General features: G+C 51.0%; 8 protein-coding genes across 8 annotated transcripts; 7 read left to right on the top strand and 1 right to left on the bottom strand.

Moving 5' to 3' along the window:
* Positions 1–2,292: 2,292 nt before the first annotated feature.
* On the top strand, positions 2,293–3,525 carry HO173_005412 (uncharacterized protein; the record flags this gene model as incomplete). The annotated part of the gene is made up of 1 exon (XM_037307330.1): positions 2,293–3,525. One exon carries the CDS (start codon positions 2,293–2,295, stop codon positions 3,523–3,525), a length of 1,233 nt encoding a protein of 410 aa, XP_037165970.1.
* A 34-nt stretch (positions 3,526–3,559) lies between these two features.
* Positions 3,560–8,508, top strand: HO173_005411 (uncharacterized protein; the record flags this gene model as incomplete). Its single annotated transcript, XM_037307329.1, has 3 exons — positions 3,560–3,637; positions 4,970–6,357; positions 7,938–8,508. 3 exons carry the CDS (start codon positions 3,560–3,562, stop codon positions 8,506–8,508), a joined length of 2,037 nt encoding a protein of 678 aa, XP_037165969.1.
* Positions 8,509–9,029: 521 nt separating this feature from the next.
* On the top strand, positions 9,030–9,320 carry HO173_005410 (uncharacterized protein; the record flags this gene model as incomplete). The annotated part of the gene is made up of 1 exon (XM_037307328.1): positions 9,030–9,320. The coding sequence occupies one exon, from the start codon at positions 9,030–9,032 to the stop codon at positions 9,318–9,320; it is 291 nt and encodes a 96-aa protein (XP_037165968.1).
* Positions 9,321–12,326: 3,006 nt separating this feature from the next.
* HO173_005409 (uncharacterized protein) lies at positions 12,327–14,058 on the top strand (the record flags this gene model as incomplete). Its single annotated transcript, XM_037307327.1, has 5 exons — positions 12,327–12,330; positions 12,384–12,608; positions 12,659–13,378; positions 13,437–13,673; positions 13,727–14,058. The coding sequence occupies 5 exons, from the start codon at positions 12,327–12,329 to the stop codon at positions 14,056–14,058; spliced, it is 1,518 nt and encodes a 505-aa protein (XP_037165967.1).
* A 999-nt stretch (positions 14,059–15,057) lies between these two features.
* On the top strand, positions 15,058–19,099 carry HO173_005408 (uncharacterized protein; the record flags this gene model as incomplete). Its single annotated transcript, XM_037307326.1, has 6 exons — positions 15,058–15,358; positions 15,443–15,689; positions 15,786–16,610; positions 18,672–18,697; positions 18,747–18,901; positions 18,983–19,099. 6 exons carry the CDS (start codon positions 15,058–15,060, stop codon positions 19,097–19,099), a joined length of 1,671 nt encoding a protein of 556 aa, XP_037165966.1.
* A 66-nt stretch (positions 19,100–19,165) lies between these two features.
* HO173_005407 (uncharacterized protein) lies at positions 19,166–19,468 on the top strand (the record flags this gene model as incomplete). Its single annotated transcript, XM_037307325.1, has 1 exon — positions 19,166–19,468. The coding sequence occupies one exon, from the start codon at positions 19,166–19,168 to the stop codon at positions 19,466–19,468; it is 303 nt and encodes a 100-aa protein (XP_037165965.1).
* Positions 19,469–20,178: 710 nt separating this feature from the next.
* On the top strand, positions 20,179–21,561 carry HO173_005406 (uncharacterized protein; the record flags this gene model as incomplete). Its single annotated transcript, XM_037307324.1, has 1 exon — positions 20,179–21,561. The coding sequence occupies one exon, from the start codon at positions 20,179–20,181 to the stop codon at positions 21,559–21,561; it is 1,383 nt and encodes a 460-aa protein (XP_037165964.1).
* Positions 21,562–22,114: 553 nt separating this feature from the next.
* On the bottom strand, positions 22,115–26,066 carry HO173_005405 (uncharacterized protein; the record flags this gene model as incomplete). The annotated part of the gene is made up of 6 exons (XM_037307323.1): positions 22,115–22,618; positions 22,672–22,961; positions 23,018–24,139; positions 24,189–24,827; positions 24,882–25,587; positions 25,641–26,066. 6 exons carry the CDS (start codon positions 26,064–26,066, stop codon positions 22,115–22,117), a joined length of 3,687 nt encoding a protein of 1,228 aa, XP_037165963.1.
* Between the last annotated feature and the right edge of the window lie 545 nt (positions 26,067–26,611).

Below are 26,611 nucleotides of genomic sequence, written 5' to 3'. Positions count from 1 at the left end.
CAGCTAAATTACACTTCGGCTTGCTCCACTTACTGGCTATGTAGTCTGTGCGGGGACACTCCATAAAAGAAAAGCATACGCAGAACGCATAAGTCACGATGTTTATCATACCAACGACTTTCCAATGTAGCACGAAGCTCTGACTTCGATCTACAATCTGGCGGTAGAAGAACAAGAATGACAACTTGACCGAAAAATGGCGGTCCAGATGAGAATCTCATGAGTAAAACGTTGGACTTGATACAAGTGGACCCCAGCATCGGTCATGATTCCAGGTAGTTGTAGTTGGGACACGTTCACAAGGCTGAGCCCCCCACTTGCTATTTCCTGAATAAAGTACAATAGGACGATGTCTTGTAGAGAACTGGCACTGCTGCAGTCAAAGCTGCGCACGCGATCAACAAGAAAGCGTCGTCCAGAAACCGTCGTCGTTATAGGGAATCCGGAGAGTTGTTCTCATTGCGGCTGCTAAGATCGCGGTGCCGTATAGAACTCCGACCCCGATCTGGTTTTGATCAGCCTCAACCGTGACGATTCTACAAGAGATAAAGATGGCCTTGAATGCGGATTCAGGGATCCTGCCTTCGCTGTCTGCCATGCTCGCGTGAACAGGGTTGCAGGATTTTGAAAAAACAGTTGGGAACGAGAAAATATACCACTCCAAATTCTCGTGTCGACTGTAACAGAGAGGGAAACCACCGCCTTATGTCGCACCACATTGGCACTGGACTTGGCGGCATCGCGATCAATCTGCAGCCACTGCGTCGCCTGCAGAATGTTGAAACGCTAACCCCCTAACCCTTCGACCGGCGATCCCATCAAACATGTCAACCGCTCAGCTCCTTTCCCCAGTCTCATCGCAACCATCACTTCCACGAGTTCCATGGTTCGTAAATGTTTCACACCCTCCTACTGTTCTGTCATTGTCATGACAACACATATACTCCCAAGATGTTAAGAAATAAGAGATGAGTTGTTGTGATTATCCTGGATAGACATGAGACCTCGGTTCGATTATTGCATACTATCCACATAATCGTAGCTGGGGTGTGGTGGGTAAGAGCTTGCCAAGCCACGCCTCGGGGAGGGGAGTTGAACGATAAATGAAACCCTACACGCATCATGCATGCAAGGTAACGGCTGTAATTCCAAAGGCGCAACTGACTAGGCGTTCTGGACAAGGCTGAGAGAAAGTGCACAACAAGGCTGAACTCATTCGTTCATTTCATGCAATACCAAGTTTTCGGGTGCTTGAGAAAACCGAGACTCGGTCGAGTCTTTGGTTGCCATAGATATCAAACAAGTTCACCTGTTGTTCTGTGGTTTCGTCTCCAAGAGCATATTCTGTCACAGACTTGCCAAGGCACTAGCATTAGCGCGTGCTTGGCATCGCCTATCGCTCTACCTTACCTTGCAGTTGCGGGGATCGTTTTCAAGACTTGAACGCTCGCGAGATATAGTATGGCGGAGTTGTAACATTGCCAAAGCGAGATTCTTGGACAGCAAAGTGCATGTCAACTTAGATGATACGGACATCCGAGAGTTGGGAGACACTTGAGCTCAATGGCCGACAGATCGAGAAAGGACACTGCGAGCGGAGGTATCGCAGGCAGTGGCGATGAGGAGCAATACAACTTTGGGGGAGAAACAATAGCTCGTTATTCGAATGAACATCAAGCTCACGCAAAAGCTCCGATAGGACGAGTCGACCAATGTCAAGTACTCTTAAGATTCTTGACTATGCTAAATTCCCATCATGGTCTCCGAGCCTCACTCTATCTTCCCTTCTCTCCGCCCTTCAACGACGATCTAGCTACTTCATCGAACCCCGTAAGGCGACGTCTAGGAATCTCACAAAAATGGCAAGGAACACGTAAAGCGCCTGCAAACATAGGCCAATTCAAGTATCTACTACATACTAATAGCCCGGTGTGAAACCTAACTCCACCATAGCACAATGCTTCATAGACTCGTATTTAGGAATGTTCTGGCCCCGTCGTTCGTATTCCGTGCCATTAGGTTGCATAATCATGTAATTATGCTTTCTTTTACGTTGCACCATACAGTAGCTGTGCGGCTGTGCCGTGTCAACTGCGGCTCGGAAGCCGTCACCAACATCCACAATGTATAGATGAAACAAATCTAAATCCGTTTCTTTTTCATGAGTACTCAGTCACTGGTATAAGCATGTCGCTCCTTGTAATTCTCGCAAATTGAGTGACTTGTTTTATTCCATTCGTTCTTTTTAAGAAGGATATAATAATAACAGAGTTCAGGATAAATATCTAAAATATGTTACATTCGTTTTTCTTCCTCCCTATCATTTCCTTCCTCGTCACCGTCTCTCCGGTCCAAGCGCATTTGAGAGGTTCCACCCGATTCACAGAGTTCTTCCCACTTCTCCGCCCCGAACTCACAAACATCTCCGCAAACACCTGCGCATCGTCCCTGAGCTTCTATCTCGAGACCCAAGATCGCCTAGCATGCGACGCCCACATCAATTGCATCCTGAGCAACATGGTCCAGCTCGATCAAATCGACATGACCAACGCCGGCATCTTGCTAGGCCTCTTGCCAATCTTCGTCGCGACCTTCGGTCCCACGATTGCCGAAATCGCGCTGCTGTCCTCTCGTCGTCCCTTGCTGAGCTTCCTCTTGAGTGTGGGCGTTCCGGCAATCTTCATCATCCGGCCAATGGCCTATGCGGATCCGCTGGAGCTGTTGACGCCTATCAGGGGGGAATTTACGATCCCGCGCTTCACTAGCAAGCGGCTTGCCCTCCTGCTTAGCGGGGCGGAGTATCTGATCGTTTCTCTTGCGATTGTGAATATTCTCTGGGTCTCATACGAGCTCCAACTTCGGACCGTGTTGGCTTGGAAATGCCTTCCTTTTATGCCTGTCGTATGGGCGCTTCTGCCCTGTATCATTCATCTACTTGCCGCATGGACGTTCAATCACTCGGGGGTCATGCGGCGCGTCAAGTTGGAGCATCAGACAGATAGCTTGGGACGGCGCGACTCGTTAGCGACTCGATTCCTTACGTGGACGCGAACAGAGTTCATCCTTTGCGCCAACCAGGAAGACGAGACGCTGCAAGATACGCCACCGGAGGTCTTGACCGTGACGTTGAACTGGCTCGCTACGGTGATGGGCTCTATACACGTCATCTTCGGCATCGTGGTATTTGCAGGACTTTTATTCATCAGCCTCCTAGACGCCTCTATCGTAGCCGTTCGATACACGGTCTCCATCCTCGTTTGCAGACTCGTTCTGAAATTCGAAATCTCCGGCGCGAGGGGCACGACGAAGTTGGAAAAGAGAGAAGATGTGTTTCCGGGGTTGGAATTGCAGCGGAGGAAACCATGGGCGGGGACTACGACGTCGTTCGATAGCCAGAAGATGCCGATCGCGCGCATGTATGCCGCCAGAAGGGTTGACAGCGATGAGGCTAGTCAGAAGATGCCGATTGCGAGGGTCTATGCGGCGAGGAGGGTTGATAGTGACGAGACTTATTGGTCTCCGTAGTGGATAAACAAGTTTCAAATGACGGTCCACAGAGATGATGTTTTCATTATGGTACAACGGACTTACTTTTGCAGCTGTCGCAATTTCGCTTTGCGATAATGTCTATCTGACGGTGAGCCAGCCATCAAGTACATCTTGATCGGGATCGAAGCCCTCGGAGACCTGTTCCATCGACTGGAAGACATCACGGGAAGCTCTATGCAGCGACAGCGTCGCGGGATTTTCCGTGGGAACATTCTGAACCCTACTCTTCATTGGATCAGGCCTGCCCTAGAATATGTCTCCGAAAGTCAAACGAAGGGGTAGCTTTGCTCTGCTCTGCGATTTCAGTATATGAGAAAGCGCGGATGCTTCGTGCGTCGATAAAACAACAAGCAAATATCGCATTAGGCGCTGTGTCCATGTTTGAAGGCGGGCCAAGACAGCGAGCCCGGGATGAAAGCTTTGCCGCTTCTGTAGCGAGGACTGACCTACAAGAGAGTGTTGAGCGGTTGAGCGGGGACCTCCCAACATTTCGGAGCATGGCCTTTTGTATAGGAAGCGTTGTCATCAACGGGAACCGCTCATCTGGTGGCCAATTCATAGACGGCAGGCGCAGCCCTTTCACGGCGTCTCATGCCAAAATTGAGAGCCGCACGAAGCCTGGGGCTGGGGATTCGTCTCCCTCCAGTCGCTGTCGGGTCATAGACTTTGACGTGCGGGCTGTTCACTGCTTCTGAGATAACCTCGTTCCTATCTGTATGGCCTATACTGACGGATGTGTTACACGGCCGGCCACATCGACTTCTAAGCGTGCTGCGCCGATGAGGGCGTCTGAAACGACGTTCATGCAGAGTAGGCGGTCACTGTCGCTCTCTTTGAAGGATCTGTTGAGATCAGCTGCTACACGCACCAATGAAACACTCAATTGCGATAGAAAAGTTTAGAGATGTTGTGAGGAGAAGGATCATTGGAAACTGTGCAACGAAAAGTGTGCAGCCAGATCAAACCCGGCAGTGAGGGTTTCAGCTGTGGTACCCAACGCGTACTACCTGCCATAACTCCTTAATACCCAGATTCGTCCGGTGCAGACTGGTATCGAGGACATCAATATTCCATGTCATCCGAGAAGATAGTACCAGGTTTTCCGTACTATAGACTCTTGGTACTCCCAGGAGCGGTGTATCTTTCGGAGAATGTAGGGACACCAACCCGGATCTTGCATGAAGGTTGACTCACAGTGAGACATTTGGCCTCAGGGATCATTCCCCCTCCTTCTTTCGATTTTGGCCACTTTTTCTTCCCATCTACCAACACCACCACCACCACTAGAGCCACTTTTGTTAATATCACAAAATCCTGAATGGCGCTCATTACAAGCAGTGTCCAGTGCCTCCCGATGGCATCAGGCTACGCCCATAGCCTGCCCCTTAAGCTTGGGCTGACTCTGTGGTCCGGCTGCCAGCGCGTAACATCCTTCCGAAGTACCTGGACTGCTCTTTCCGGACTTTCAAACCCACCGCATTCATGGAATCAACAGAACGGCTCTGCTCAAAGTCTAGGGCGTCCACGTCATTTCCATTGCAACGCACAGCTATTGATGGCCGCCAAGACTACTCCCCCGTTGCCCCAGATCCTGCTTCGCGGAATTCGAAGATTGCACTCTGAAGTATCGGGTAAAGATCCCGAAAACTTCACACAACGCCCCCGGGTGATTGCTGGCGACAAATTTAGCGCGCTTGTGTGGTCTTCCTCCCCAATGCCGAACAATATCCAGATCATCCTCGACGGAAAAACGGCCACTATTTCGGGCAGTTCTAATGAGCGCGCGACCAAAGCAGACTCTACCAGCCCAAATACGCCTTCACATAATTCGGCAGAATCCGCTTCTTCTAACCAGTCAAGCTCGAATAAAGATAATTCCTCCTCCGACCATTCTCACGGTTTCTTCAACTTTTTGCTGCAAGCGTGCGTGATAAGTATTCTCGTAATATGCATCTACGAGAAAGGCCGGAAACGTGGCGCTCAGGATTTGACGGCTCAACTTCCGGACGGCAAGATCTTTACTGATAGAGAGGGTTTGCGGAAAGAGGAAGAGGAGCTGAAACAGATCACAGAGACATTCATGGTATTCCACCCTTGCGGAAAGTGTGATGGTGAGTTCAACGTGCACCACGACATTCTACGAAACAAGAGAAAGGAGCTGGCGGAGAAGGTTGAGGGGTTGGACAAGAAAGAGTTGGAGCACGTCAGACAGCGCGCAATGGTGCTCGAGGGAAAGTTGAAGGGGCAAAAAGCGTCGATCGAGATGGACAGAGCTCGAGAAAGTCCACGTGAGGCCGTCAAAGCGGGGATCTTACCAGACGAGACATATACTGAGACAGTTGATGGCCTTTACTCCGAAACTCCAAACTGCAGAGGTAGAAAAGCCGATCCGTCCATGGAACAGGCAGAAATGTTCCCATCAGCCAATCTCGTAGTCCAGGTCCCCAGCCAGGGACCTGAGATGAATGAGACGCCTAGGACTGTGCGGCATCGGGAAAATTCCATGGCCCACACTAAGCCAGATACAAGAACTACCGGACCGCCAAGGATGAAGACAGGGTCAAGTCCAGCATCTCACGTGGTTCTCAGGAGTCTATCTGCCGACTACGATGCCGCATGTGAGGAGATGGGCCAGATCAAGCGGGCGAAAGAAGCCCTAGAGACTCGTGAGAGGGAGTTGGAGGCCCAGGACAATGACCGGAAGGAGCGTGTTCAGGAGCTCAATGCACCGAAGTCTGATCAGATGTCGTCTATTGCTTCGGGCATGCTCCTTGGATCTGCGCTGGCCTTTGGAGTCACGATGATGATGTCCGTAGTTGAAACTTGAATGGGATGAAGGGCTGATGCACGTCTTGTCGTTGTGTATTATAGATAGCTCGTGTTCGGCGCGTTGGATCCATCGCCTCTCAGATTCATGTTTGACAATTCTGAATGTCGTCAACCTGCTTTTGTACCGTAAGCCATTCAATGCCATTTATACAAGCAGCTTCAGGCTTCAGTATAGGCTTTTCATCATGACGGGAAGATCGACACTGCATGGGAGTGACCCAGCATGCCTTTTTTTCCTAGGGCACAGACAAGTTTGAACCGAAACCGGAGGCGTACTCGAGCAAATCACGAGCACAAGAGATCCCGAATCGAGCGCCCGAGTCCTGGTACCACGGTCAGCTCTCCAGGAAATAATTCAAAACATGCATCGAAGGCTGATTTCAGAGAATACCGGGAGTTTGATGTTTGAAAGCACGACTTGCACGTCATCGAACCATCCTTCTATGCATTCATACTTCCGATGCAGCCAAAGTACGCGCGGGTGTGCGTCCAAAGAAAGCGACGCCGGCACGGGAATCGTACTAGTCCGTATGAATATTGGGCTAGTTATCTGACGTGGAAGAATTTTTTCCGTAGTCAAATAGCACGTTACATAGGTTGCAATAAGAGATTCATCGATGTCTCGACTCCAGGGATCTGGACAACTGAAAGTTGTTAACCTCGTGTCATTTTTGGATGGTTTTGTTGAGGCCAACAGACGATTCTATTATCCCCTGTTAAAGTCTCAAATGGCTTTACAAAAGCTTCTTGGACGGGGCATGCCCCAAGCACTATTAACCCCGGAGAGGGATACCACACTTGTGATTCAGCCTTCTGGCTCAGCTTTCTGTTATAAAGCATCGAGAGGGTTCGGAAATACATATGGAAGAGCAGAACGTTACAGTGCAAATGCCTTTTTGCATGGAGTCAACAGAGTCCCTTTGCCCTCCGGCCAGGTCCTGCAGAGAACCTCTAGAAGGCTCTTGGATTGAGGATGGCTTCAATCACTCTTGGTATCTATAGACAGACATCCCGTGCTTGTGGTGACTGGATGACTTGTCATGGACGCGAAATGTTAATATGTCACCAATCAATATCGCATTGCCTTGATCCTTTGTCCGTCGGTGTGCCCAACCATCTTCATGCACATTGACAATAAATTCAAACGCCTTAGCCTGGCTGCAAAGCTCAGATGATAAGAGTATGGGGTCCTTTGCTATGGCGGATGGATTCCATCTCAACGCGACTTGGTGATGACCACAGTGCACGGGAATGGAAATGCTGTCAACATCCACAAGCCCGTCACCTTCCGTGGTTCACGGTCCTGTCTTGACTGATGACAACGAAGCACCTTGGCCTTAATACAGCTTGAAATCACAATCCTCATCTCAAGACAGCCCGATTCTCCTATTTTCGCCTCCGCTGGCGGTTCAGCCTATGCCGCCAGTGTCCTTCTAAGTACCTAAGTCTCGGTTCGAAATGGCCGAGCTTGAGCTTGATCCGAGCATTTGGTCAGATATACCTTACGATATCCTTCTCCATATCGTCGAGCATTCTGATCTCTCAACTCAAATTAACAGGTTATGCACGAGTCGAGCAATCTTCGCCGTCGCGTCCTGCAAGATTTGGGGCTCGCTACACATCCGCAGCTCCGAAATCACAGCCTATGTCTTCATTGTCTCGGGTCAATGGTCCATTGACCGTGCTGCAGGTATTGTGCGCTTCCTTCTACAAAGTGCTTACCGGCATTGTCACACATGGGACCATGTGCTTGCAAGCGACCGCACTTGTGGAACTTTCATTCATCAACCACATGGGATTGAAAGATATGTCCATTCCAAGCAGCTTACTGACACTCTGCCCGTCTCTCTTGTGAAAGAGCTTGGAACTGATAATCAAGGACTCGATGACCAACACCCAATATGCGACCACTTTGACATGGATCATGTCCTGCCCGCCCTGCTCAAACGTCTACCAATTCTGCAGTCTTTCGGTTACGTTGGACCTCTGTCGGCCAAAGTTCTAGCGGCCATTGTCCAGGTCGATAGCTGGAGGGTATTGCAGGTCAGAAATGGCGACGAGGTGCTCAAGGGCCCTACGACTCCTACTCCAATCGTCATCGTACCCTGGACAGATATTACACTTGATTGAAGTGCGTTAGCCAGTTTGAAAGGTCTGCAAGCGCTTGAGATAGGACGTTTGATACGCCGAGAGGCTCGTGGGCTAGCGAAAGGGGTCGCTTCTTTGAACCTTCGAAGGCTTCCTCTCTCATGTTGGGGTTGGGAGTACGAAAATACAAATCCAAGCATAACCATGCGTTCTACAGCTCATACGTCTGCTTTGGTCATGTTCCTTGATGCTCTCACGGCGCTTGATCTTGGTGGCGGCCAAATATGTCGTGGTCTTCCTTCGACCTTGGAACACTTAGTGCTGATGGGCAAGTACCGGACGTGGAACCATCTTTACACCAGCTTATTGCGACAGCTATCTTGCCTTGCGAGAACCTGGAAATTCCGAGTACCTCAATCAACGTCAGCGGGAGATGCCACGACACCCTCACTAAGATGGGCCTACCGGCGTTCCACAAGATCGTTGGAGTCAGTTCATGGCAGCAACTGTCTTATGATGAAGAGATGGAAATAGTCCGTTAGTACTGGAGCCCGTCGGGTGAAATGCTGCAGACCAACCCCTATCCTAAACCACTCCGCAATATCGTCAAAACTCTGGACCGAGTGATCGCAGCTGCAGAAGGACCCGGAAACTATCGAATGAGCATGGAATTCGTCAGGCAGCGCCAATTTCGGAGCGACGCGATCATCGTCTGGCCCTGCGAGGAAGAGCACGGTCCTTCCGCAGCGGGGCCCCAGGCGCAGGATGCAAGCATGATGGATCTCGCAGCACTGTCCTTTGACGAAACATGGTGGGCGCATGTGCTACGGTCCTGGGGCATATGGCCCGAGTAATGAAGAATCTGCCTGTCCAGAGCCCCTTCAATAGCCTCAGGCCAAACCCTCATACATGACCGGATGCGGTCGGGCTTTGCGAGACCACCGATTCGTTTGAACTCCGATGAGAGGGATTTCCGCCCTATGTGTTAAGATTGTGTGGCATGGAACTCGAGTGTATAATAGACCCTTCAAAATGCAAGGCACACCTTTCATATCTGGTTATCATTCTCAGTGCTACATCTATCCGAATGACTCGCACTAGTTCAGCTCGGGTGTCAGTGAGGCTTGGATTTAGGGTTCCGCCATATGCTTGGCTTCCACACTTTCCCATGGTCAATTCACCGATGTGTGAAGAAGTGTGACATGTGAGGACCTGTGCTTTGCCCATTGTTCGTTTATGCTCCCGGAACTGCGGATCTCTGCCCACGGTTTCCACCTTTCATTGTAGGAAAGCCGGTGACAGACTCCCGGGAATATTTCCGGCCAAGACCCAGTCTTCGCCGTGACAAGCACCACATTCTAGCCACATTGCGCACCTGAATCATGCTGTCCAGTATACTTAGTCATGGCCATCATGCATACATCTTTCCAAGCTCCTCTGGCTTGTTCGTCAGCATCAAGAAGCAAGTCATCAAAGCACGGATAACCGCCGCCAAGATCCGTACCTTATCTTGAGAGCCACCACATTGCTGACCTGACTCAGACGGTGCCAAAGGATTAGTAGGAGTCTCGACGACTCGTACATCTAATCAATCCCTCTTATCCCTTTCCCATGCACCACGGAGCGGGATCGTTTTCCCATGAATGATCAGGCATCAATCATCAATCATCAAGTGATCATCGCAAGACTACTAGTGCCGCCGCAATGAAAGCCGCAAGGAAGGAAGAACCCCGCGGGCCGAACCCCCTACGATCTCCCGCTCTCCAGCAAATCAGCGGATTCCAAAGCAGAAGAGATCTGCGCTTGAAACAATATCAATGGTGGAAGAGCGAAAGTGTGCGCCAAGATGTGCCTCGTCATGCAAAGCCGTTGGGACTTGGGTTGGGAGTTGGGATGGATGAGTGGGAAGAGTTGTCAGGCGGGCAAAGTGTGACACACGTTAGTGGCGGTGTGGTCATGATGGTGAGACCAATCTCTCGGTAATAGTGGCGCAGAATCATCACGATCGCAGATGTTTCTGCCACCCTTATTATCATCATTCTAACTTTCCAAGGGGCAGCCTTTGGAAAGCCCAGGAAAGAAAGGCGGTCACGGGTAGAAGAGTACAGGTAAATATCAATTCATGTCATCCTTCACACTCGAGAGATCCCTGCTACTCCGTTTGGAAGCCTGTTTTCTCCAGGCGGAGAGGCTCGGTGGGTAACAGCGGGCGCCTCTGCAACAGGATGACATAAGACGAATGGCTGTGGTCAAGGAATATCCAGGCATACGAAAACTTTGTCACGCTGACACTGTCTGGGATGATGGATGATGGATGTTGGATGATGGATGATGGATGATGAATGTGATACCGCATTTCTAGTATACGGTACCAACATTATTATGTGATTGTAACCGCAATGAATAAAGCGGGCAGCCATAAAAATGCCTTGTCATCCGGAGCCGAAGAAGTGCGCTAAAGGAAAGTTGACAAGGGGGCCACGTTTTCGAGCGGCGAGCCACGAGGCTTGTTTGGCCTTGCATCGAATTTAGCGGGAAACTAGCAATCGCAATCAATCAGATGCACGTATTTCAATCCTTTCCCTGCCAGTCCACCGCGCTATCCCGTCATTTAGCGGGGTTCTAGATCACGATTTATACCTTTGAACCTTCCATTATTCTCAAGGGGGTCATTTAGGGCAACTGGGAACACTCGTCGCCCAAAGCCCAGAGTGAGTACCTTATCAACTGATCATATTTTTCTTCATTATTCTTTTAACGGCGCGGGCATGTCAATTCCAGAGGTGAACACTACATGAAGAGCAAGACGTAGAAGGACGGCCACGTTCCAATAGAATAATTATCATCATAATAATAATAATAATAATAATGAAGAAGTGTCAAAGAAAAGAATGAGTATGGTGGATGGATCATTAAGAGTAAGTCTGCAATGGCAATAAGAGAAGAGAAAGATCTGACGAGAGCTTCTGTTCAAGTTGATCTTCAGCTGATGATCAGCTTCCTTCTTTTCCTCATCCACTGCCCGGCTGCAAGGGAGTCACTAGCAACTTTTGACCCATTTTTGACGGGGGTCCGCAAGAAGAACCACACTCCATCTTCACCAAAATCACCCTGCGACCGTGACTATCTACTCCATACTTCTTCTTCCCTTCTTTCATCCATTTTTCATAACTCATCTGCATCTATCTCCCTTCTTCCATTAATTCTTCAATTCCTCTTCCACACACGCGTTGTCGGAAAACGGATAATGCCTTTGTAGGGGTGCGGACAGGACAATCAATCCCCGCGAGCTGTGTCACGGGTGCCCACCTATGATCCATACAATATCTCAAATTCAATCAAAGACCATATGAACGAACCCCTGGATTAGGTGGCAGCCAAGCTTCCATCCAGCAACAGCATCGAGCGCGCAAATCCATCCTTGCAGACAGTCACGGCGCCGCCCACCACCCAGACAATGGCGACCTTCAGTCTGTGAGCATCCACAACCAAGACAAGACTTCGAGTCCCACAACAAGCTGGTTAGCACCTGGCTCGTGGCTTTCTCAACCAGTCAAATTTCCGTACTGGCCTCTCTCTTCACATCCACGAATTGCGAGCGAGCAAGCCATTACGGACCCTTTCATTCAGACCCACTTCCGCCTCAAGCTCGAAGCTTGATTTTCGCACGCCATTGTAATAATCTCATTCCAGCTCACAAGCTGTTCGCGGCCTCGTGCTCCCACATACATTCCAACCTCACAACAACGCTGTGAGACACAACGTGCGCCCGCGTGTCCAGCATTCATCAGCTCTTCGACCTCGAAATTTCGCAATACTATACTCAGTGCTTCAGAGCTGAACGAAATCAAGACCTCAGAATGAGTAAGAATGGTTGCAGCAAGCAATCGGGTGCAATGGCTGACTTGTGCCGTCAGATCCCGACCATGGTCGCAAGATGTCGAATCAAAATTCCACTCGCATCTGGGAGAATGAGTCTTCGGCTTCTCCACCAAACAGTACCCCATCGAGGCCTCCTGCTCAGCTTCCGTCCATCGCTACCTTGACGAATAATTTACCGCCGGGAGCAGACAATCCTGCATCTCCTGCCTTCTCGAACAACCGCTCCTCAGATCAATGGGCCACTCCACCTCAGAGTACCCGTAAGCTCAACCTGTTCCCTGACTAAGGCATGACTGACATTCTCGGACAGGGTCTTCGGCATACTCCTCTGGGCCCAATGGCTACTATCACTCCTCCTCGATCAGCTCACCCCATCGAGCCTCCAATTCGAGCCAATTCGGAGCTACATCACATCCATCAGGCTTCTCGGACAACTCACAAGTATCTCCAGGCTTTGCTCCTCCTCCACATAGCTTGGGCCTCCCCACGATCAACCAGCAATACCAAGACTCTTCCCAATATCGAAGCAGCCATGAATTCCCTACCCAGGATTCTCGCCGTAGCAGTCTGGGCAGCCAAGTCAACGGGTTCAACAATTTACACATAAATAGCGTGGCTTCTCCTTCTTATCAAGGCGCCAATCAGTCTCAGTCATCCATTGCCGCTAGTCTTCAGCGAGAACGAGGCATACCGCACACCAATGGTGTTCGTCACTCGGGAACGTCCTCTATCCAGCAACCAATGTCCCCACTCGCACCATACCCTGGAGAGTCGAGACAGGCTTACTCTTCGCGAACAGCTCCTATCATTAGCGCCAACCCTATGAAAGAAGTCTACAATGCTGAGAAGCCTACAGCTGGCCAACCCTACGCCTTTCCTGATCCTGATTTTAGCAATCGGTCCAGTGGCAGCGGTGAAGCCAATGGCTCTGCTATGATGTCCCGTCGGAATAGCGATCATACGTCAATCACAAGCAGCATTGTCACCAGTGATTCACGACTGCCTGTTGGGCAGCATCGGTTGGATGAAGGCAAGTTGAAACTTACTCTTGATGTTATGAACCGTTTACTGATTCCAAGATGCTCCAGATATGCCGGGCACACACCATCACTCCCTCCAGCACAAACAAGTCAGCCAGCTTGCCGGCGAATCTGATTCGCCTGAGGCAACCTCGCCGTATAGCCGTACGCCAGCCCTTCGCAACAGCCACAAGATGGCCGAGAGAAAGCGGCGGACGGAAATGAAAACTCTCTTCGATGCCTTACGGGCCCAGATTCCCGCGAGTCATGGAAGCAAATCAAGCAAGTGGGAGATCCTTTCGAAAGGTAAGCTCCATGGTTCGACTCAGCCATTGCCATCTGACTGAACCTTTGTGTAGCTTCCGACCACATCCGAAACCTTGAACAGACCGCAAAACAGGGTCGCGATGCGACTATGCAGTTCCAAGCGCTCAGCCACGAGCTGGAAGCCATACGGCGCGAGAATGAGACTCTGCGTGGTGAAAACCATCACTTTTATCAGGAGATACAGCACTATCGCGAGCAAGCTCGACCATCGACCGCTACTGCAATGCATCCTCAACCGTCAATCTATCCTCAGCCTACACCGTCTGTGATGGGAGATCCTTCTCGCTCTTTGCCGCCACTCACAAACGGTATTCCTGCGGCGAATAGCATGCAAGGGGTTCAATATACTGATGAGCGTCGCTGAAGGACGCATGTTCGAGTGTCCTGATTTCTGAAAGCCGCTGGTGCTACGACGTTCAATCGGCATCACGAATCAAGAGGGCAGACCCTCGCCTAAACTCGAAATGTTCTATGACTACGAGCAATAAGCCTCACCACGCTCTATCGATTTACGTTCTCATGGCCTGTATCAAAAGTGTTTTTACCGCCTTTTCACCGACAGGCGCAACCGGAGGGAATTTTCCGCAATTAGCGCAATTCGTCAAGATCTGGAGTATGAGACCCACGGTGGATAATGTTTATTCGCGTCGGCGTTCGCTTTACCTTCAGCAACTCAACTGCGCGTGTACCTTTTACGTGTGGGATACCCATGGCTTGCCAAGATGTCGGCTTTCTCGACTTTTCAAATTCCTTACTACCATTCTTCGACTAACATCATTTACACGCATTATTCGATTTCACGAGCAACAAGCCGAACGACAAGGATTCCGCCCTTATCTTCACTCCACTCCTCCCAGGATTGGAGACTTCCACCCAGACATGGTGCCTTGATGCTGGATGTATGATTCAGAAGTACGCGAGTCTCTCCTCGGATCGTCTACATGGAGGTTACGTATCGGAGTCTACACGGTAACAAATGGCTCTATCATGAGGTTGCTCGGCCACTACTTTCGCTCTTGCCCTCATGATGTATGTAGATGGTATCAGAACTATAGAAATGCACAGAATTCACAGTATTAGAAAGCAGCTTCTCACGTCGGATATTGTTGCCTCCGCAGCATGGGCTTCCAGGAAGTGAGTTCTTTTGAGCAGCAAATGTTCAGTTCGATACTCGGCCAGTGGTTCTGTCCCCAGTCCCTTCTTGTTCAATGTCCCTCGGTGGCTCACGGAACGTCTACTCATTTCCAGCGAACTTCCGATTTACGGTGTGCAAAACGCATTTCAAACGGTAAAACCTCGGTGCGTCATTTTCTAGAGTACGACCTTCCTCTTTGGGCGGGGCCTTTAATCAAATTCAAACACGATGGTTACACCCACCGCCGATGCTGCGTCCAGGCGAAAGATCTATGGTGTAACATCTATAGATAAGTATGAGTATCTTCTCATTGTCGTCCAAACCGCCAATTCACTAATATTCCACGAACAGCTCCTTCAATCTACGTCGTCCTCATCTTCGAAGCCTGAAGCCACCATGACGGAGAGCAAGCAGCGGCCTGAGGCTGTCACAAATGGCCACAAGACTGCCAACAGGATGCTTGCTCCTTCTATAGCAGATGGTCCCAATGCATGGTCCACTCCCGGATCAGCAGCCTTCGACTTCCGCAGTACGTCTTCGTCTTACCCCATCCCCCCTTCTCACACCCTCCTACCCCAAGCTCCCAATCCAACAAAGCTGACAACGTTGCCAGGTGATACCGTCACATCTCCCACCGCCTCCATGCTCCTCGCCACTCAAAAATGCACCCTACAAGACGACGTCTTCCAAGAAGACCCGACTACCAATTCTTTAGAAGCCTATGTAGCAGACATGACAGGCAAAGAGGCAGGCCTATTCGTCATAAGTGGCACCATGGGGAACCAATTGAGTGTAAGAACGGCGTTGGGAGGGCCGCCACATAGTGTGCTGGCGGATGCGAGGAGTCATGTCTATGGATGGTGAGTCATTCTCAACTGGCCCTAGGGAGGATTGCAGCATTCATACGAGTATGGAGAACGTGATGGAGGACAAGGGGGCTGATTTAAAGATTGAAGGGAGGCGGGAGGCATAGCATCGTTATCCGGTGCTCTTGCCATGCCGATCACGCCCGTGAATGAGCATCACCTGACCCTACCCGATATAAAGAAACACGCCGTTACGTCAACCGACACCCATTTCTGCCCCACGCGCCTCATCTCCCTCGAAAATACCCTCGCTGGCACCATCCTCCCCCTCAAAGACTGCCAAGAAATATCCCAATGGGCGCACGCGCAAAACCCGCCTATACACATGCATCTAGATGGGGCCAGATTATGGGAAGCTGTAGCAGCCGGAGCGGGTGGGTTAAAGGAGTATTGTGCGTGCTTTAACAGCGTGACGATGTGCTTTAGCAAAGGCTTGGGCGCCCCGATTGGGTCAATAATCATCGCCAGCAGGCCATTTGTGGAAAGGGCACGGCATATCCGCAAGGGTCTAGGAGGCGGACTGAGGCAAGCCGGCGTCGTAACAGCCTCTGCGCGCATCGGCGTCGACGACACTTTCCTCGGCAACAAATTGACCGCTACGCATCAACGCGCGCGGGAAATCGCGGATGTGTGGCAGAAGAAAGGCGGGAAGCTGACGCAAGCGACGGAAACGAACATGGTCTGGCTGGATCTCGACGCTGCGGGTGTGAGTAGGGAGGAGTTTGTCGAGGCGGGGGTCAAGGAGGGCGTGAGGTTTTTGGGCGGTAGGGTCGTGGTGCACTATCAGGTGAGCGAGGAAGCGGTGGGGCGGTTGGGGAGGGTGATGGATGCCGTGCTCTCTGCGCATTCTCAGGAGCCCGAGACCAAAAATGGCGTCAGGGAGGAAGCGAGAGAGGTGATGGCGCCGGAGATGGAGTAAGGTAGGGTAGGGTAGTGTTTGGATGATGTTCTTGGGGGGTCTGGCCGTGGAAATGGGTCGGTCAATTGTATACAAAGTCCTATGCAAAGCGAAAATTGCGGTATGAATACCCTCATATCTACTCCGCAGACTCTTTCTTGCTTTGCCATTGTTCCAACCCGTATCGTCACATTTCCGTTGAGAGAGAACCCCTCAAGTCGCCTTATCCATACAAGTCACAGCACTGGGGGGAAGCGGGGACTTGACCGTGGAATTAGCTCCAGACGGATACGTTCCCAGCTCGGTTTGCAAGAAAGTGTGAGGTACGAATCTCACAAACCAGGTTACCACGACGAGAAAGAGGAATAAATAACAAGCCCTATCAGCTACCAACGCACGCTCCATCCATCCATCTACGCAACTCCAGATGTTCGCCCCGAAAGACAAAAAGCACAGGAGAAAAGAAAGACCTTTCGGAACGGCTACCTACCTCAATCCGCGCTCCTCACATTCAACCCCCGTTTCATCCCACGCAATCATTCCGCTTGGCCTCCACCTACTCAATTCCGCTCCTTTTCGCTATCTATCTATCTACTACCCAAACCCACTTCGTCCGCCTGTCAGTTCGGAACCGGCATGCCCTTCTCGAAACATAAAATCAACTCCGAGGACGAACCCACGGAGGAAACTCCTTGCCCTGAGCCCAAAGGTGTCGCACTGGGCGGATCGGAGTGGTGGGAACGACGATGTAGAGTACCTGGGTTCTGAATCCACCATACTGAGCGGTCAGAGTCCTGGGGACTGGGAGACGTTTCGAGTCTTGTGCCGACCTAACGACAAGAGACTGTTTTGAGGTCTAGGGGTGCCAAAGGTCAGCGGACGTTTCTGGGGCATGATTGCCTGTGGAGATGGTTCGCGGTAGTGGCGGTGAAAATGCAAGGCTCGCATACTGATGGGTTAGACTCGGGATCGTTGGCTTGAGAGGGGTGATATACCCGTGTGATTCATGGCATGGATCACCATTTCAGACGAGTCATGCCACGATTCGTGGGAACAGCTGCCTTCTCGTTGGCACAAGGTAATTGCGACATGCACTCACGGTAGGGTGTTTTGACTTTCTTAACGCCCGTCTGCGCTCCGTTCAGGACAGCTTGCCCCAGCGATGGGGACGGCTGTAGAGCATCACCCATGAAGGCGACGCTACTCTTTTTGAGCATGTCGCCCATCCCATTGACGTCCGCAGCGGCTTGCGTAAAGGACCTGGGGACTCGAGATCCAGGTGTCACAGCCAACGATTTGCCTCTCGACCACGAGCTTTGTGGAAACGGTCGACTGCCGAGTATTATGGCTTTTCATGTGTCGCCGGCGTCATCATGGGAAGCAGACGAGATAGGAAAGCATCTATCATCTCAAAACACCGAAATTCAGATAATCAAAGCCATGAGACATCTCCAGTGCTCCGATTTTCTGTAGGGGATCCAAGGCTACTTAGCACATATGGAACACCATGCGAAAGATCTCAGATCCGAGTCTTAAGGAAATAGGTACTCATGCCGAGATGATGAGTGACGTGGATGTGGGAAGACCGGCGGCAATGAGCAAGACTGAGGAAGGTCCCCTCACAAATGGTACAGTCGAGGCTTCAGAGGAGAACAGAAACGTCTTGGCAACAGTTGAGCTTCAGAGCACACTCAAAAACCTTCGGGGTTTGGAGAAGGGCTGACTAGTCAAAGATGAGTCTCAACGTCTGGATAGCATTGCAGCAGTGGAGGCGCTGCTCACTCTTTACCAAGGCGCCAGAGTACCATCACTCTCAGTCAGCCAAAACCTACAGAAACGCTACATCTGCTGTTTCGTTATCCCGGATCTGCACCCTCTCTACGCTTCGCTTCGCCGGCTATGTGGCAATTTCAATCCGTGTGAATTTAAACATGTCACTAACGGCAAATGTGATTCTCACCTGCCAGACCGCTGTTGTCACTGGCGGGCGATTTCATACTGCATTGCGTTTGCTTCGCTGCGGGAAATGTGTCGTTGTCTCTTCTCAATATACGCGTGATGCTAAACTCAGGTACTAGTACCAAGCGGAGGCAGAATCGAAAGAGTGGGTAGACCGGCTCAGACTAATTGCTGCTGACTTCAAGAGAGCTCAGACGTCTTCCGGTTTGTTGCTGCCATTAAGCGTATTTTGAGAGGCTGGACTGCCGATGTTGTATCATGTCCCCACGGGAAGCTAGACATGCTGGTCAATAACGCCGCGCAGACTCTTACCGATCCGATTTCGGCTATGCAGACCATACAGAACAAGGTGAGATGGCAAACGTTACTAGGCGACGCAAATTCTGCAATGGGGAATGGCTGTCAAGCCACAGTAACAGGAGATTAGCAGATGCTTGGTGGCCTCATTGAGGCCAGTGGAGCGCAAGGTCCTGGGACCGAAGTCGTATACAGCAGCTACACATCGCAAAAGACTGAGAATTGGTTCATCGACAACATACCAATGTAGACAGAGAATGATGAGGCTCTCATCCCGCAGCCATCCAACTCCTCATGGGTGCAGTCCCTTAAAAATATGCCGTACGAAGATATCATCTCCAGTCACTCTGTGAACACCGCTGTCCCACTCATTCTGGTCCGCGAGCTCCTACCTCTGATGGGCCAAATAGCAGCATCTGTCGATGCGTCGTCCATACCCAGCAAGCCATTAGCTTGTATCATCAATGTCTCTTCACACGAAGGCATTTACGGATCCTCAGCCAACAGCGGAGAAAAGGGTGGGCACCATGTTTGCACCAAGGCCTCCAAAACCGGGCTCCATATTATCACGGAAACAGAGGCGGCAGCCTGCTGGAAGTCCAGACATGAACACGACTGACCCAGGGCATATGAGCGTTGCACCAGAGGGGTGTGACAAAGGGCATGTCCGATTGTGCTCGAAGATGGCGCCGGAAGGGCATTGTGGCCTATTGCAATATCCACCCATTTGGTGAAGGTTTCTGAAGCACTTTGGGACAGTGGAGGTTGAAGTTGGACTGGGAAGATCATGGCAGCACAAACAAAGTGACGCAGGGGGGCAGATCATGTTGGAGAGAAGACTATGCTTTCACTGCGGTCATCTCGGTCTATCTTGAAACCTCTACTCAGCCTGTGATATCGTATCGTGGCCAAATCTGGCACGGGCATAGGTAACCTTTCTCGATACGTAAAGCAGGCGAGAAAGTTCAGATTATAAACTCACAGAAGCCTTGACTACAAAGCTCAACAACAAAATATGGTTCAAAGCAAAATTATATCATAAATAGTTTGTGCATGACTGGTGAGTGCCGGGTGACACTGATAGTAAAAGGAGACACGGAGAAGTGTTGAGTGAATATTCGTTGATATGACGACATGGAGTGTGAACTCAAATCGAGCTTGGTATAAACACACGGATAGATTCTCACTGCAAGCTGCTCTCCTGCTGTCATTGGAGGTGAGACGGTAAGTAGTTGCACTTGCACTTGCACAACACTGTGTTGTTTCCGTGTAAACAAAACCTGCTTACTCGGACTACCTAGACAATTCCACTCAAGATGAAGAGGCACAATGACCCCACCAATCGAGATCCTGGTGCACGTATCCGGCCCCAGCGGTGGGGCAGACGATGCAAGGTATAGGAGAGAGGCATTAGCATTTCTGCACTTTGACATTGCCAACACGCATACGCTGCTTAGACAAAGATCACGCGCACCAAACTTAGTGGAGCAGACGCGTTCACATGCGGGGACAAGCGACGCCGACAAGGGTCAATCCCAAGGAGTACCGGTAGTCCAGGAAGCCAGGACATCCTCCCGAACAGAGAAAGCTGTCCATAAGTCAAGAGCCCCAGACTGGCCTGATCGACTCCCATCTTGGAGGCCTCCAAGATACCCCAGGCCTACCGCTTCTACTCTCCCATGGACAACCACAAAGCAAACCCCGCACCTCCTCATCGAGCGCACTCCTGCCCTGCCTCGTCCTCGAACAGCCCCCACACCATCCACTTCCTCTCAAGCGCCTCGTCTCCGCCGCTCACAATCAGACAGCTGGCACACACCTCCCAGCGTGATTCCAGATTCTCAACCTACACCCCCTTCCTTAGGACCGCCCGAGATATCCAGCTCTCCCTACCTCAAGCGCCCTTTTGCGTCCAGCTCGCCCTCTCCGACGCGACGTGCTTCGCCGCCAACCGCAAAGCGGCCGCGGCTACAGGTACCTTCTTCGCCGCCGTCTGAAGACCCACCAGTCGAGGCACGACCTCCAGCGACCGCACCCTTCTCCTCGCCTCCAAGCACAAAACGTCCGCGCCTGGAGGTACCTTCTTCTCCGCCCCCCGAGAACCCGGCAGTTGCGGCACGCTCTCCAGCGTTCGCGCCCTCCTCGTCGTCACCAAGCGCCGATGACCCTCCGGGCTCTCCTCCACCGCCACACGACACACCGCGGACGCTTGAAATACATCCACCTCGCCCCAAGCCCTCGAACAGCGCTTTCGAAACCCATCTCACATACTCCCTCACAAACATCGCTACGAGACTCCCACTGGCAGACTTCTTCCAGCCCGTCAAATCCACACGGACGCCCAGAGTTCTAGAGCGCGGTCACTGGCTCGTGCCAATCAACCGCTGGGATGAAAAGCTGAAAAGGGATTTCTGGGACTACCTGACCACATTCGTCGGTCGGGGGCAAGCCGGGTGGGGCACTTGGTGCGTATGGGAAACTCAAGAACCGATCCGCGCCAAAGACGGCGACAAGGAAAATCAAACACCGCAGCGCAGGGAGGTCGTGAAGGTTTATTGCTGGGGCGAAGTGGTTGGCGAGATATGGCTGTTGCTGTTTATAGCCAGTACGAGGAACGTTAAGAGGATTGGTGCGCAGTGGGTTGATGCGGGTGGGGTGGCGGTTGTTTTCATGAAAGATGACGAGGGTGGCGGTATCGTGACGAAATTATGATTGATGCAAGCAGGAATAAAACCGGTTTGGGTACGGACGTGGGTTGGGACTTGGATATGGGATTGGATATATGGGAAGGGAACCGGGCTGGGGGTTGGAGAGACATGCATGATACCCTTTTGATTTGGATTGCTTGCGAACGTTTAGTTTGATCAGTGGATAGTCAGTGTGCACCTTTTCGATTACTGAAATCCCTAAGCCTTCTCTACCTCTTCCATCGGATACCAGGCAACATGGTTCTGAAGGTACGTATCTCACACTCATGCATCCAAACAGAAAGAAACTCAGATCTTCCGCCTGCGTGTCAACGATCATGCCAGTCGAGTCGCGCCAGCGTGCTTTCAAACGCCAGTGTCCAATGCTACCCAAATTTGAAGAAAAAGGAACGCCCGCCGGCCATTGCGGGGTATGCCGAACTCGCGGTCGAAGAAAGTAAGTAGAAGGAAGGAACCCGGCCAGGTACAGTGTGCCAAGCCGGGCAAAATGATCAAGGATGCCATATATAGCCTCCGAAAAGGCAGCCAGAAAACAGACCTAGTCTGCAACCTCCCACTTAGCCTGCACCTGTGACACCCATAGGTCCAGGTGTACCTTGCTTGCCCCAGCCTGAGTACTTGTGACTGTGACCGTGACCACCGGATCTGTTGCTCGCTTGACTTTCACTGCTACCTCCTCTGCGGTGATATGGGCTCGTTGGATTATTGAATTCAAACTGTTGTTGCGGCGGCGTGTTATTCGAAGTCGATGGATAGGTTGGTGCCCCCTGGGCTTGACCTTGAACATGCCGTACTGATGACTCCTTCGGCCATGCTGGCGTTTGGTAAGGGTCTGTATCGACATGAGTGATAACGGGAGCGGCGGGCTTGGCATTGTTGGGAGTGTTGTTGTCTTTCGACCGAGATGGAGGCGATTCGACAGCTTGTTCTGTGATTACAGGGCGGTGTGCAGGTGATCTCCCGATGTCGCCGTAGCGTTTGAGGATTTCTTTGGTAGTTATGTCGGAGGTGTTGTTGAAAAGCGAGGAGTCGTTCAAAATGGATTGAAGGTCTTCGGGGACCTGGTAGCCGAATTAGCAAACAGTACATAGGCAGTGGGATTGTATGTACACACCTCGGACATCTCGTCATTGAATTCGATCAAAGTGTTAATGACCTCGATAGCTAAGAAGCTGTTTTCGTCCTGACCGACGACTGCGGTTTTGTCTTTGAGGATGTTGGGCGTTATAACGGTTGCAAGATTATGAGTGTCCATCTTGCTTCCAGATTCTTCGTCGACTTGTGAGAAGGATGACGCCCAGACAAGGAAGGAGAACAGTATTTCAAGCGTATCCCGGTGACTCTTGGGAAGTAGACAGCAAGTTAGATGGAGCACTCTTTTTCGCTTTGCTTCATCCTCGATTTCTAGGGGCCGTGGGTTAGCAAAAGCGGGCTTATAGCACGAATAGCTAAGGACCTACTTTGAGACGTGACAAACAGCCGGTAGAGCTTGTAGGTAAGCAGAGGGTCGGGAAGCTCCCGGAGAAACTTTTTAAGTAGAGCAGCCACTTGCACAGGATTTTCCTTCGATAGATCAACCTCGACCTCCTTTTGGTCAAGCTTCTCACTCAGGTCTTTGAGTCCTCTGATGTTGCCGTTCTTGCGGAATACACCCTCGACGGACATGTCCATTTGCCGCATCGCCGAAATCGTATCGTCGACAATGCCAGGGACTCTTAATGCACCAGGACCAACGCCGTAGGTAGATTCCACACCATCCCTTTCCACAAGCACATCCAAAGGAATACCAAAGATGCCCTTCTTCTTGCCTCTTGGTCTGTCGTTCTTCTGGAAAGCCTTGCCAAATTTGCCCCAGAAAGTCGGTTTTCTCGTCTCGATCAAATTAAGCAGATCTTCTAGATTATAATGACCTTCCAGCAAAGGTTCCATGGAGAGCACCGCAACGTGACGAACGATGAAGTATTCCAATGCAGAAAGTTCGGAGAAGTACCTCTTCGTTCGCTGAGCGCCTGAGTCACCACCTGGTATGTCGAGATCGTTGCCACCAGAGGCACCACGTTGGTGACCGCTATAAAACTTAGGTTGATGTCCGCCATTGCCAATTAGTTGATGCTTGGCGTGCTTATAAGCATTGGGTCGTTGCTCTTTCGCTTGCTCAGCTGCGACTATTCTTGGGATGTCATCCAGTGTCAGTGCGTCTTGATGGCCGAACGTTAGGTTACTGCTTGGCACATCATTGTTAGGATCTCGGTCTTCCACGATATGAAAGGAATGCTGCTTTTGGTCTGAGCCATCTGCTCCGGCCGATCCCGGTCGACGACCCTCTGGTCCATCAAGTATTCGAGAGGTGCGAGCTTTCTTAATATTGGTGGATAACTGTGTATCCATACGCGTAGATCGAAGTCGTTTCATCTCGCCCACCGTCTGCTGGTAGGATGATTGATTGCTCTCGGCTGCTGAGGTCCCGGTTCCACCATACGACTTAGATCGAGAATCTGCCCTGAGCAGGGGTGGATTTATTTGCCCGCTCTCGTTCAGCCGATGACCCTCATTTGAATCATAGGTTGTAAGGTTCGGGGCATCTAGCTTCCATGTTAGAGCTTGGAAGAAGAATTAGGGATCGTAACTTACCTGAAGTATGAGGAAGGGTGCCCCCGGATCGAAGCACGGAGAGCAGCCTGGCGAGCGCTACTCGAAGGAGATATACGTATTGCTGGAGCCTTGTAACTGGCTCAAAGCAGGCGATGGCATCCGAGGGCTCCCGCCTTTCTTCATAACAGCGTCGGCATACGATCTGACCTTCCCGCTCGCTCCACAATGCATCGCTCAAATCCGGATGGCCCACCACTCGTTCACAATAATCGCAGACCAAGTGGTTCTTGTGCCATCTTTGCTGGTCCAACTTGACGCACTCGTCATCGATCGGCTCTTTGCATTTATGACAGATGTCTGACTGTTGATTAGACAAGCCCGCGACGCCAGAGTGAAGGTCAGAAGTCTCGGCCTCTTTAATGGAATTTAGATTCTCTAAATCCGCAAGAAAATGGTAGAGTCCCTCGTTGCTCCGTTGTTCACGTTCGAGCTTCAGTGCACCTTGCAGACTGATGCGAATGAGGAGCTTGAGGTAATGGGCAAGTCCTGTGACCAGAGACAAAAGCTCCTGCGTTACGCCCAATTTCTTGACACCAGTTTCCTGAGTCTTTGAGAGAAGTGAAAAGAAGGCCACAATCTTCTTACAAAGCAACTTCGCTTCCCGTCCGTACGAGAGTCCTGAAAAGTCAGTAACAAGAAAACGAAGAGGAAGAGCGTAGCTGTAAGACATACCTTTAATTCCTTCCGAAACCATCAAAAAGTCTAGTTTGTCAGTAGCTCTGAAGAGAATGTCCACATGCCAGATGAACTTCCTCGCCGTCACAATGCCTTCAACGTAGGATCCGTTGCTGACGTGGAGAAGCATATCAGAAATGCAAGCTGCTGAGGACTCTTCGAAAGCGGAGAGAACGCTCCATATCCTGTAAACTTTCTCTTCCATCTGTTCCTCTTCCTCTCGCACCAGTGTTCGTTTCTCTTCTGTTGCATTTGTTTCTGATAGCACTTGATAATTGCCATCCGCATCTGACGGTGCCAGACGAACATTCCAAAATTTATGTATCATGTAACACTCCGGATGCCAGTGTTGGTTTTGGCCGTTCCGGAAGATCTCCACAAATTGCTTTAATATCGCAGTTCGGCATCCGTTACACCGTTGTGCGAACTGCGTTGAGTAGTGGTAGTGACAGTAGACCTTGCCTTCGTGTTCGTAATAGCTGTCCTGGGCACCGAAAACCGTCGGGCAAACTGAGCACGTGAAATGTTCAATGTGATATTTTCGTTCCAAGGCCGTAATGTAGGATCCACGAAGAGCGCCGCCGCAATCGAAGCATAACAAATCAAGGCGGCGAAAGTAGTCGGTCTCACACAAGGGATATTGACCTTCGCCTTCTTCGTCGTCAACGGGAAAAAACTTCGAGGCTACTACTTGTCCGCAGTCCTAGATACCGTTGTCAGCATTGAGTTCGCCGGCACAAAGTAGATAGAGCATACTCGGCATTTGAAGCACTCTAGATGAAAAGTACCACCAAGAGCTCTCACAAATTGCCCGGTCAAAGGCTCGCCACACTTATGGCAAAGTCTCACCGTATGAGATTTCCCGCCAGATGCCCCGTTAGTTCGTGACCTTTCTCTGACTGGCAAATCTTGTGTCAGGTCCTTACTCCGACTGTGTCGCCCATCGACAGGGGAATGGGTTGAGCTGCCATTGGGGCTTCGTGTATCCACTGGTGCTAGCGGTGGGCCCATGAATCTCTGTTTAGTAGCATCTGCCTGGCCATACCCATTCGCCTGTCCCGCCTGTCGGTATTGGCTGTCTTCCATACTTTGCCCCGGTTGCCGATATCCTCCTCGACTGTTGTATGCACCATCTCCAGGTCGTCTGTCAGTGGACGGCCTCCCCTTCGGCTGAGGGCTCATTGCAGCGACCTCCCTCCCGATCCCGTAATATCCTCCGGCCAGCCCGAGCAGTGTAGGAATGTTGTTATGGCCACCCTTTGTAGGCTCGTCTTATTCCTCCACTCTGACAATACTCTTCGCAAGAATTTGCTCAATGTAGCCCAGCCACGGATCGAAACGCGATCTGCCTTGCACCCTATACTCGACGAGTGCAAGGTCTGGTGCTCAATGTCCCGAGTGTAATAGGATGTCTTTGACGAAAGTTGCGAAGTTCCCTCTGTGGTTGAATCTGTCCGTTGCTAGGCGGTTGTCGTCTAGCGACGTGGAATCATCGAGGCACAACCAAGCTTATGGTGATAGTGGTGGCAAGTTAAACCGCTTGCGCAATGTAAAGATACTTCCAAACAGGTGGCAGGATCCTTTCTGGGGCGCAAGAAGATGTCGCTGTGCGATATGCTGAAGCGGTTGATGGAATGTAACTGTCGAAGAGAAGCAAAAACGCTGGTTGCTGGACGGATCGTAGGGAACAGCGCGCGAAGACAAATTATTGCGCCTGGCAAATGGGA

Source organism: Letharia columbiana (assembly GCF_014066305.1).
Source record: "Letharia columbiana isolate WasteWater2 chromosome Unknown Sc0000014_s0, whole genome shotgun sequence".
Classification (NCBI taxonomy): domain Eukaryota; kingdom Fungi; phylum Ascomycota; class Lecanoromycetes; order Lecanorales; family Parmeliaceae; genus Letharia; species Letharia columbiana.
The sequence above is the reverse complement of the archived record's forward strand: the minus strand, read 5'-3'. Positions and strand labels throughout refer to the sequence as shown.